At 44.4% G+C, this 12208-nt stretch overlaps 2 protein-coding genes and 1 long non-coding RNA gene across 3 annotated transcripts in view; 2 read left to right on the top strand and 1 right to left on the bottom strand.

Annotated features, from left to right (window-relative positions):
- Nucleotides 1-3801, bottom strand: part of LOC121838939 (mucin-5AC-like) — a 15813-nt gene extending 12012 nt beyond the window's left edge. The window contains exons 1-2 of the mRNA XM_042294906.1: nucleotides 3765-3801; nucleotides 943-1039 (exon numbers count right to left, since the gene is read on the bottom strand). Coding sequence (XP_042150840.1) covers nucleotides 943-1039; nucleotides 3765-3801 — 134 coding nt within the window. The remainder of the gene's footprint in view (nucleotides 1-942; nucleotides 1040-3764) is intronic.
- A 709-nt stretch (nucleotides 3802-4510) lies between these two features.
- On the top strand, nucleotides 4511-8330 carry LOC121838938. The gene is made up of 10 exons (XM_042294905.1): nucleotides 4511-4706; nucleotides 5452-5495; nucleotides 6420-6497; nucleotides 6623-6703; nucleotides 6823-6909; nucleotides 7219-7323; nucleotides 7558-7656; nucleotides 7781-7828; nucleotides 7942-8022; nucleotides 8121-8330. Exons 1-10 carry the CDS (start codon nucleotides 4511-4513, stop codon nucleotides 8328-8330), a joined length of 1029 nt encoding a protein of 342 aa, XP_042150839.1.
- Nucleotides 8331-8640: 310 nt separating this feature from the next.
- On the top strand, nucleotides 8641-10035 carry LOC121839016. The gene is made up of 3 exons (XR_006078535.1): nucleotides 8641-8689; nucleotides 9788-9857; nucleotides 9945-10035. It is a non-coding gene; the product is annotated as an uncharacterized LOC121839016 (long non-coding RNA).
- Nucleotides 10036-12208: the final 2173 nt, after the last annotated feature.

The raw sequence follows: 12208 nt of genomic DNA, 5'->3' as shown, positions 1-12208 counted from the left end.
TGACAGAAGAACCCACCATAAAAGGACCAAGCAGCGTGAAAAGGAGGAGCAGCCTTTGATGGAGCAGACAGCATGAAAATGGGACGAAATACTCGACGGTAAAGGATCCTGGACGTGGGAGGAAATATTGGCAGGAGAGAATCGCCTACCGTGGAGGCAGGTGGGGATAGCACAGGATGAACGGCGACGATATGAGGGGACACGTTTAGCACGGAAGCTCGAAGAGACAGCCCCAATAATTATTTTGGGGGGGAACACGAGGCGATTGGCTGAGTCAGTTTGGAGACCTGAGCCAACTCCTCGTGCTTACCGGGGGGAGCGTGTGACTGGTCAGGCACCGTGTTATGCAGAAATGCACATGGTGTCTCCAGTTCGCATTCATAGCCCGGTGCGATCTATTCCAGCTCCTCGCATTTGCCGGGCTAGAATGGGAATCCAGACAGGACGTATTGAGCCAGCTCTACGTTCCACATCTCCAAGGCGTCTCTACAGCCCAGTGTATCCTATGCCTCCTTCCTGCACTCGCCCTGAGGTGCGTGTCCCCAGCCCGGTACCACCAGTGCTGGCACCACGCACCAGGTATCCAGTGGGACTCGGCAGTCCTGAGCTTCCGGCGACAGTACCCAGTCCAGAGCTTCCGGCGACAGTACCAAGTCCAGGGCATCCGGCGACAGTACCCAATTCAAAGCTTCCGGTGACGTTTCACAGTCCGGAACCTCCAACGACGGGCCACAGTACAGAACCTCCAGCAACGATCCCCAGTCCGGAGCCTCCAGCGACGGTCTCCAGTGACGGTCCCCAGCCCGGAGTGTCCAGCGAAGGTCCCCAGCCAGGGGTCTCCAGCGATTGTCCCCAGCCCGGGGTCTCCAGCGATGGTCCCCAGCCCAGGGTCTCCAGCGACGGTCCCCAGCCCGGGGTCTCCAGCCCGGGGTCTCCGGCGACGGTCCCCAGCCCGGGGTCTCTGGCGATGATCCACAGTCCGGGGTCTCCGGCGATGATCCACAGTCCAGCGCCTCCAGCGACGAGCCACAGTTCAGCTCTACAAAGGCGGAGGGACCAGTGTAAAGAGGGGGGGTGGCGTGGTGTCCAGAACCAGAGCCGCCACCGAGGGTAGATGCCCACCCAGTCCCTTCCCTATAGTTTCAGGTTTGCGGCCGGGAGTCGGGGAAGCGGTCATCCTTTAAACAAGCTAAGCTTCAGTATAGAGACAATGTAGAGTTGCAATTCAATGGCTCAGACACAAGTTGTATGTGGCAGGGTCTACAGACAATCACGGATTACAAAAAGAAAACCATCCCCGTCGAGGACACCGATGTATTGCTTGCTCCCAGACAAGCGAAAAAACTTCTTTCCTCACTTTGAGGACAATACAATGCCAAAACCTGTGTGCTTTGCTTCACCGCAGCCAACATGAGTAAAACATTTAAATGTGTTAACCCTCGCAAGGCTGCCAGCCCAGACGGCATCCCTAGCCGCATCCTCAGAGCATGCGCAGACCAGCTGGCTGGTGTGTTTACGGACATATTCAATCAATCCCTATCCCAGTCTGCTGTTCCCAAATGCTTCAAGAGGGCCACCATTTTTCCTCTTCCCAAGAAAGCTAAGGTAACTGAGCTAATCGACTATCCCCCCGTAGCACTCACTTCCGTCATCATGAAGTGCTTTGAGAAACTAGACAAGGATCATATCACCTCCACCCTACCTGACACCCTCGACCCACTCCAATTTGATTACCGCCCCAATAGGTCCACAGACGACGCAATCGCAATCACACCCATCTGGACAAGAGGAATACCTATGTAAGAACGCTGTTCCTCAATGACAGCTCAGCATTTAACACCATAGTACCCCCTAAACTCGTAATTAAGCTCGAGACCCCGCCCTGTGCAACTGGGTCCTGGACTTTCTGACGGGCCACCCCCAGGTGGTGACGGTAGGAAACAACATCTCCACCCCGCTGATCCTCAACACTGGGGCCCCAAAAGGGTGCGTTCTCAGACCTCTCCTGTACTCCCTGTTCACCCATGACTGCGTGGCCATGCACACCTGCAACTCAATCATCAAGTTTGCAGATGACACTACAGTGGAAGGCTTGATTACCAACGAGATGGCCTACAGGGAGGAGGTGAGGGCTCTCGAAGAGTGGTGTCAGGACAATAACCTCACACTCAACTTCAACAAAACAAAGGAGATGATCTTGGACTTCAGAAAACAGCAGAGGGAGCATCCCCCTATCCACATCGACGGGACAGTAGTGGAGAAGGTGGAAAGTTTTATGTTCCTTGGGGTACACATCACTGACAAACTGAAATGATCCACCCACATAGACAGTGTGGTGAAGAAGGCGCAACAGCGCCTCTTCAACCTCAGGAGGTTGAAAACACACAAAAACCTTTACAGACGCACAATCGATAGCATCCTGTTGGGCTGATTCACTGCCTGGTACGGTAACTGCTCCGCATACAACCGTCTGCACAACGCATCACCGGGGGCAAACTACCTGCCCTCCAGGACACCTACACCACCCGATGTCACAGGAATGTCAAAAAAATCATCAAGGACAACAACCACCCGAGCCACTGCCTGTTCACCTCGCTGTCATCCAGAAGGCAAGGTCAGTACAAGTGTATCAAAGCTGGGACCGAGAGTCTGAAAAACAGCTTCTGTCTCAAGGCCATAAGACTATTAAGTAGGTCAGAGACTGTATGTGGGAAATCACTCTGGAAACTCGCATTCGTATTCCTTCAAGTTTGCATATCTGATGGTTACGCTTCTGGGTTTGCAAAAAATGTCAATTTTCCGCACCCATCAGTAACTGTCTGTTTTGTATGGGAAAGGTTACAGGCACTGCATCGATTTATTTGCTCCTCTTCTGATTTGAATAGACCCTGATAAAATAAGTAATGTGGATCTCAGGTGTGAGGCTTTGTCTAGTTCAGACACATCCCCAAAGCCAACACCTCATTTGGCCGCCTTTCTTTCCAGTTCTCTGCTGCCAGTGACTGGAACGAATTGCAAAAATTGCTGAAGCTGGAGACTTTTATTTCCCTCACCAACTTTAAACATCAGCTATCTGAGCAGCTAACCGAACGCTGCAGCTGTACATAGTCCATCTGTAAATAGCCCACCCAATCTACCTACCTCATCCCCATACTGTTTTTATTTACTTTTCTGCTCTTTTGCACACCAGTATCTCTACTTGCACAGAGTCTTACTTCCTGTGTGAAACAGCCATAAGAAGGAGACATTATTCAAATGAAATAGAAGAATTTGCCTACCAGTGCTCTGTATGCTGTAACTGTCTTCCCATGGCTCAAAATGGCTTGGCCTCAAACATTCAGATGACACACTCCTTCACACAGTGAAGGTCAAACTTCCTGGTGGGTCAATGTAAGCTAAAGCTGACAGAGCTAATAGTTAGCTGTCCGAGAAGCTCAAACACGAATTCATTTTGCAACATGACCTTGTGTTGGCATCCTTCTGGAGAAACTTGTTTCAAAGTGTTTGAAGTAGGAATCAAATCTTACAAAAAATATATTTGACAATTAAATGTGAAGTAATGCCAAAAACAACAAGCAGTTAATTATTCTTGGACTGTGCTAGACATGGAAATAGGAGATGTTTGGCTGCCTTGATTTGCTGATGCCTAATGATTTTCAACAAGTGACTGGATGAGGCATAGATTTAGCCAATAGCACATGGGTAGACCATACTTCAGGTCTCAAGAAGGAAACTTATTATGCTATACAAACTGTATCTATTACCTTGGGTGAGATCATGCCTATGGACACCCAGTTGCATTGTCAATGTTTGGATAAGCCCCAAATGTGTAAACTTGGCTTTTACACAATGACTCTAAATGTAGTTTTTTGCACCTAATTTGTTCTTGGACAGTTCCACAAGTCCATATTTTCGGCTCATCCCCTTTCAACTGTCTCTTCTTCATATTCAGATCTACAAAGGCTGATTACCTGTGATATCTGCCACAATCCCCCACCCCTCTACACAGGATGTTTTGATACAGATTTAGGATCTTAATTTGAATTATGTTTTAGTCCCACGCGTGGAAATTGAATGCTTTGACACATCGAATGTGAAAGTGAGTGGTTCAGTGAGTGGGCTCGACCTTGAACAGGGAGATGATGAATGCAGGAAAGAACGTTCCTTTTCAGAACCATGGAGAGCGCATTATGTATTGTGGCGCAGCCCCTTTTTCTACTCCGTGTTAGAGACATATGTATTTGTTAAACTGCTCTAATCCCACTGCTCTCTAAACCATGGTTCACAATTTTATAAACTCCCAAATCATCCTCAAAATGCAATTTAATTGATGTAACTGTTGAGTGTTTTTTAATCAGTTTGGTAAACATGTTCCTCCCATTGTGACATTGCCAACCATTCCGAATGGAATAATCTGACGTATTAATAGTTCTCAATAAAACCCTTTAATTCTAAGAAAGTGTCATATGGTCTTGAACTCAGTCAAAACACTGCAGTATGAAGGGCGATAATGAGTAGGCCTACGTTCAGTAGCTTTTTGAAAGCGACCACGCTGAGATTGCTCCGCGAGCGGCCGCTTCTGTGTGCAGCTGGCCTGGTGATCGGGACGGGTTCGGCAGTCTACTTTTATAACAAATATTACGGCGTCGGTGAGGATGAACCGGTCACCTTGGAGATCGTGGACCGTGTTGTCACGGTTGAAGAGGGTACATTTACATATTTTACAATGTCTAAATAGCAATACTGACTGTATATACATGTAGAAAAAAAGGAGGAAGGGGAGCGCTGCTAAGGTACACAAGAGTAGCTTTTGGTAGACAGAAGGTGCTCTTTGGTAAAAGGGGTAAATTGGCCGTTAAAAAGAAAGGAGGACCAAGGCACTCTTCATAAAATGTATTAAAATGCCTTTATTTGTATGGAATGTTCAATGGAAAGTTTTTAAACATTGTTTCCCTTGAACATGACATACAAATGAAGGCATTTTAATGAATGATATGAAGAGTTCCGTGGTCCTCCTTACTTTTTGACATGCTGTATATAGTCCGGATTGAAACTATATTCAGGAATCGTCTAAAATGGCACCCTATACCCTATTCCCTATTTATTTATTTTACCAGGGCCCATAGTTATATGGTCAAAAGGCTCTGGTTAATAGTAGTGCTATAAATAGGGAATAGGGTGCCATTTAGGACTGATTTGATGACATGATGATGGCTAGTAATTCCACTATTAACAACAACAAACGAACATGCTCCTCTGAAACCAAACCTTTTCTTTAGGTTTAATTGAAGATATTGGTACATTACGCAGACACATAAATACAATGTGATATCATACCAATATAAACACAATTCAATTATAAGATCAGCCTAACTACATGGACAGATGTTTGGTGTCTTGTAGTATTTCTTCAACTTAGAGAAAATAATCCTTTATTGTTTATTCATTAAGATCATGATCCCACCCTGGACCAGGAGGACCCAGTCCTTGTTCAGGTAAGAATACTGTAGGCCTATCAATAGTCTGGGTACCGGTCGGTTTCTGCTCTCTTGCCAATTCCATCATGGCAAAATGATATTTGCATGACAATCCCATAAGGAGTTGTTAGAGAGCTGAAACCGCCTGGCACCCAGGCTATAACAATACTGCTTCATTATCAGGACTGGTTCAATAACAATCTGACGTTCAAACTGTAATTTTACTGACTTGAAAATGGATCCTGATTTATTCCTTAGTTTGTGGATGAGGAGGTTGGGCAGCGTCCCTGTCTGGCTTTAGTCCCTTGGTCTGGACCTCTGTGGGTTCCCAGCTCTGTAAGTCCAACAGTACTGATACTCTCTTGTCTTCACTCTGGTCTATAGACTGGTTTATGTTACTTAAACACAAACATGACGTTTTCTGAAGAACAATATAAGAATACATTTCTGTAAACATATTCCATATTTTTTACAACTGCAGCTGACTTATTACCTTACCCTTGCTGGGAGGATGATAGTGAGAGAGCTGGCAGTGTTAAACACACAGGTAACCATGCAGATTATTGGACAAAGATCCTCTTTTCTAATAGGCATGATTACCTTCAGTGTCCACTATGGTCGTGAAATACTTTGTTGTCCTTTCCCTCATTTTCTCACAGATTTTCATGATGGAGCAGCCTATTTTCATCTGTTTCATTCCTGTAGGGAGGTTGGAGTGGGAGGAACTGTCTTCTCAAACTGAACAGGTAGACATTCATATGCAGGTACCTCAGATGTTTCCTCAACCTTAGAACACAGACCTGTGTAGTTCAACTGCCAAATCTTTTAGCATCTATAATCAGTGGCCACCACGTGCGATCCTCCCTATACATCTGTCACTCCTACAGGCTACCAGTCTATCATTCAAACGGACTCTTAAATTGATCCTGTCTTGTTCCTTAGTATGTGGATGAGGAGGTTCAGCAGCAGCCCGGTCTGACTTTAATCTCTTGGTCTGGACCTCAGTGGGTTTCAAGCGCCGTGAGTCCATCCATGCTGATACTCTCTGGTCTTTAGGGGGGCTTAAACATAAACACAATGTTCTCTGAAGAAGAAGAAAAACGTATGGAAATGCATTTCTGTAAACATATTCCCTTTTGTTATAGCCTGTCAAACTGCAGCCAACATATTACCTTACCCATGCTGGGAACACGCTGGTGAGAGAGCTGTCAGTATTAAATACACAGGTAACCATGCCGAAAATTAACCAATGCTCATGTGATCTAATAGAGATAATTACCTTCAGTATCCACTATGGTAGATGAATACTTTGACGTCTTTAAAGCTGTTTCTTATTGTCTCACAGATTTTCATGATGGAGCAGCCGATTTTCATCTGTTTCACTCCTGTAGGGAGGATGGTGTGGGAGGAACTGACTTCTCAAACTGAACAGGTAGCCATTCATGTGCAGATACTTCAGATGTTTCCTTAACATTTGAACACAGACCTGTGTATTTCAACTTCCAACCCTTTTAGAATCTATAATGCAGTGGCCTCCTTTTGAGATCCTCCATATACCAGTCTGTCACTCCTATAGGCTACCAGTCAATCATTCAAACTGACTCATAAATTGATCCTGTCTTGTTCCTTAGTATATGGATGAGGAGGTTGGGCAGCAGCCCTGTCTGGATTTAATCCCTTGGTCTGTTTATTATTAATCACAGAGAAAGCTCTACAATTAGGGGATGTCTTTGTTTTGCAGCCAAATAGTGAAGACTCTGGTTTTCCCTTTGAGAAGATGCAGCTGGTTGGGAACTGGGGTTCGTTTCATTTCCATACCTGGATAATCCGTTATGGACGAGTGCAGGTACTTCAGACATATTCTTAATATTTATGAACACACCTGTGTGTTTTAACTCCCATTTGTCTCTGGGGTTTCTTTTGTATGTCTGGTCCTAATTGAAACCTAGAGGAAAGTTGTTGTACGAACATCATGTGGGCTCTATATCACTGCCAGTGGTGATCACCTGCCAAATGATATAGAAATCTACAACTAAAATATACAGAAAGGTGTGCAGACTGAAGGTGTTTTTCCTTATAGCAAAACGAAGAGGACATGCATCACCTGTGCATTGTGAGGGGAGTGGAGAAACAACTGTGGTGGAGCAGAGTCATTCAGGAAAAAATCCTGGACCCATGGGTGAGAGATTCTCAACTGATCTTTCATCTCAAATGCACCTGTTTTGTGTCAAAGGATGCACAAAATATAGGGCTACTTATATTTCCTGAATTAAATGTAATTTTTCCATGTGCCTCTTTGAAAGGGTAATGTCCAGGTGGTCCTCACCAACAAGGAGGTGACTGGTATTAAGGTACAGTCAAACACTCATAAAAGAAAATGGAAAGTGGCAAATGTCCATTTACCTATTTCCATAAATGTTGACAAAATGAAATGATACATTTAAATTTCTATCCTCATTTTTAGTTCCTTGGTAGAAGGATCCATGGACTCAGGTCTTGCCTCGTCAAGAGGAGGTCAGAGTTCACCTATTATGAGGACGCCCAGGTATGCCTCGTTGTTTCTCTGTGGTAGGATTTATTTCAGTGTTTGGTTGAGGGGTTTTCAACATTGTGGTTGGGCTGACGGTGTTGTTTGTTAAACAGCAGGTGGATATCTCCACCACAGTGGAGGGGTTCCAGGAGAGGGGGGATGACATGATGACCTATCAGTTCTCTACCTCTGACATTATCACCACCCCTCATGAGCCGTCCTCTGGCTCCTCTCAGCAGTTCCCCCAGGATTCTCCACCTCCCCTCCGCCTCCCCCGTTCCCTTCCCTCCACCTTACCACTTCACCCAGGACCAGACCCCTGACAGCACTCCTCAGGTAAAACTCTTTCTACAGTCAATAACCCTTTTTATTTGTTTTCCTGACATTTGTACTTGTGTGTACAGGTGTGTGTCTCAGTGTCATTGTGTTCCAAGCACAGTGTTTTGGTTTCAACAGGTTTGTCAAGTTTTTAGGTCAGGATGAAAGTATTGTTATGATGTCACTGAATGTTTTGTCCTCTTCAGTTGCAGGTGAAATGCAGTTTAGTATTTATTTTATTTACTTATCTAGGAACAAATTCTTAACTGACTTGCCTTGGGAGCCCAGAGTTGATGTTAATGTGATGTCTGTTTTAGGAGTTTGTGGAGGAGCAACATAATGTTGCAGATGTGCCCCAACTGTGGTGAGTTTGCGTTCATGTGTTAATCTATAGTAAAAACATTTGCTTTGAAATAATCTGCCCCTATATTGTAGTTATACAGATGTAGGACCTTAATAACCTTTTACTGCAGTGGGCTAAATCAGGGTCACTGTCAGGATCGTCATAAGAACACTCGGACCAAAGCGCAGCGTGAAATCGGTTCGACATCTTTTATTTGAAGTGAACCGCACAAAAACAATAAAGAATAAACGAAACGTGACGATCTGGAGTGCTCAAAGGCAACAACACAAAAACAAGATCCCACAAAACACAGAGGGGAAATGGCTGCCTAAATATGATTCCCAATCAGAGACAACGATAAACAGCTGTCTCTGATAGGAAACCATACCAGGCCAACATAGAAAAAAACAACCTAGATTACCCACCCTAGTCACACCCCAACCTAACCAAAAAAGAGAATAAAAAGGCTCTCTATGGTCAGGGTGTGACAGTCACACATAGTGTTTCTTAGTAGTCTTAAACAAATCTACCTTGAAACAAAAGTATACATCTCACACACATGGATATAGTCTTAAAAAAGAAGACACCATTAGCATTTCAGATATAGAGTTGAAACACTTTATATACACTACCGTTCAAAAGTTTACAAACACCTACTGATTCAAGGGTTTTCTTTATTTTTACTCTTTTCTACGTTGTAGAATAATAGTGAAGATATCAAAACTATGAAAGAACACATGGAATCAAAATATATTTTAGGTTTGAGATTCTTCAAATAGTCACCCTTTTCCTTGACAACAGCTTGGCACACTTTTGGCATATTAAATATTTGTTATTATGTGGATTATAATTGACATTTTTGTAGGGGTTGATAGATTTTTCATTAGGGCAAATCAAGTCTGTAATTACAAACTTTAAAAGCCTTTTTAAAACTAAAATACACTACAAGTGTCTCAGCAACAAACGAGTGATCAAATTAAGATCATATATTGGTATGGTTTTTATAAATCCTGCAGTTGTAACATAGGCTAACATAAAAGGATATCTTAATCTCATGGCATTAATGTATGCTTTAGCTTCTTATGTTGCACATTTGCTACTAAACATTTCTATTTACAGGAGTTACTTTGGAAACCAAGGGACAAGCAACTTCTCTCTGAGGTTGGCCGGTATCCGACGTGCTATGGAGGTGAGAAAGTGGGAATTTACCACCTTTTGAATTTCATTTGATGTACATTTCTGTACCATTCCTAAATGTACTGTCTTGTTCTCACAGGCTCTGACATCCTCAGACAGTACCTCCCTTAATTACCTCACCCACGCTGGGAGGATGGTGTTGAGTGGACTGTCCGAGCTCAACCAGCAGGTAACCATTCAAATAATTGTACAACATTCATCAGACCAGATATATAGTTCCCACTGGGCACAGATGTCATTTCAGCGTGTCGTTTTTAGTTACATTTGGTTGAGTTGTCAACTAATGTGAATTCAATCAAAAAAAATCTACCATGTCATTGGACTTAGGTTAAAAGTTTGGTGAAAAAAATACTTTGATGACTTTTTTCAATTCCAATCAGTTTTCCATGTTTATTCAACATCATCACATTACATTTTTTGTTGTTGAAATAACAAGGAAACAAAGTTGATTCAACCAGTCTTTGCCCAGTGGCTTACATTGCGGCAATAGTGATTCATAAGGTTTAGTTGAAAAGTTCCAATGTCTTACAAGCCAAACAATCAGAGGCCCTCTGAATTACAGACCTGAATCTTTGAGTTTATGATCCAAGTTCTAAGGAATTTTATGATTGTTTTGTTTTGAGGATGTGAGGAAGTTTCAGCAGGCCTACGACATCCTGGTGAACTTCATTAATGAGCCAGCAAACAGGGAGCGACTAGAGCTGGAGATGGCTCTTGTAGGAGTAGGTTTACATGCAAGCTTGAGCGTTAGCTGCAGGCACCATCTGCTCATCCAACATCTACTCAATGAGACTTTCTAAAGTGCTTGTCAATGACAAATATGTAATTATCTTATTTGTTTGACTTCAGATCAACCACATCAATTTCACGGATGTATTTTATGAATTCGTTCTACTGAGCCTTCTTGACGGAAAAACATCTCTTCCAACATCTGTAAGTGACCCTAATAATGTAAACATCCTGTTGTTTATCTACCCTATCCACACTGTAGCCATACCAGGTCTGTAGACACTCACTCATGTCCCCTGTTCCTACTCCAGAGGCCTGGTACCTTCTATTATCTGCTCATGGAAGTGATGATGAGGATTCGCCCTCCTGGAGGAGCCTGGACAGAGTCTGCTGGGAACTTCTACCTCCTCATTAAGGTGCATATTTATTTATTTATTCTCTCTCTCTCTCTCTCTCACAAACTGTGTGTGATGGTTTGTCAGCCTTATCTTTGTAGCTGGTCATTAACTATTTGTTGATGATGTGTCTGTTGTCGTCAGGATCAGATGAAGGCGTGGTTGGACTCCATCTTCAACCTCGATGAGTCCATCTATGAAAGCCCACAGAGGCTCTCGTGGCAGGTGATGGAGATTCTAGAAATGCAGGTTGACTTCCTCCTGTCCAGCCTGGATTAAGGGTCCCAAACTGAGCTGAGGATCCCAAACACAAAATAAAGTATTTTGCATTTAAACATTATCTGTCAATCTCAAACTAATTTTACATCATGTCAAATCAAATCAAAGCACATTTTATTGGTCACAAACACATGGTTAGCAGATGTTAATGCGAGTGTAGCGAAATGCTTGAGCTTCTAGTTCCGACCGTGCAGTAATATATAAAAAGTAATCTAACAATTTCAAAACAACTACCTTATACACACACAAGTGTAAAGGAATGAATAAGAATATGTACATGTAAATATATGGATGAGCGATGGCCCACCCGTCTCACGTCCTGACCAACACTAAAACAAGGAAAACACACAAGAACTATGGTCAGAACGAGACAGTACCCCCTCCCCCAAGGTGCGGACTCCGACCACACAACCTAAACCTATAGGGGAGGGTCTGAGTGGGCATCTGTCCGCAGTGGCGGCTCTGGCGCTGGACGTGGACCCCACTTCATCATTGTCTTAGTCCACCTCCTTAGCGTCCTTTGAGTGGCGACCCTCGCCGCCGACCTGGGCCTAGGATCCCTAACAAAGGACTCCATTGGACTGAGTGGCAGCTCCGGACTGAGGGCAGCTCGGGACTGAGGTAGCTCAGGACTGAGGGGTAGCTCAGGACTGATGGGTAGCTCAGGCCTGAGGGGTAGCTCAGGACTGAGAGGTAGCTCAGGCTGGTTGACGGCTCTGGCAGCTTCTGGCTGACTGACGGCTCTGGCAGATCCTGGCTGACTGGCGACTCTGGCAGATCCTGGCTGACTGGCGACTCTGGCAGATCCTGGCTGACTGGCGACGATCCTGGCTGACTGGCGACTCTGGCAGATCCTGGCTGACTGGCGACTCTGGCAGATCCTGGCTGACTGGCGACTCTGGCAGATCCTGGCTGACTGGCGACGATCCTGGCTGACTGG

The sequence above is a fragment of the Oncorhynchus tshawytscha genome, linkage group LG13 (assembly GCF_018296145.1).
Source record: "Oncorhynchus tshawytscha isolate Ot180627B linkage group LG13, Otsh_v2.0, whole genome shotgun sequence".
Taxonomy (NCBI): Eukaryota; Metazoa; Chordata; class Actinopteri; order Salmoniformes; family Salmonidae; genus Oncorhynchus; species Oncorhynchus tshawytscha.
The sequence above is the reverse complement of the archived record's forward strand: the minus strand, read 5'-3'. Positions and strand labels throughout refer to the sequence as shown.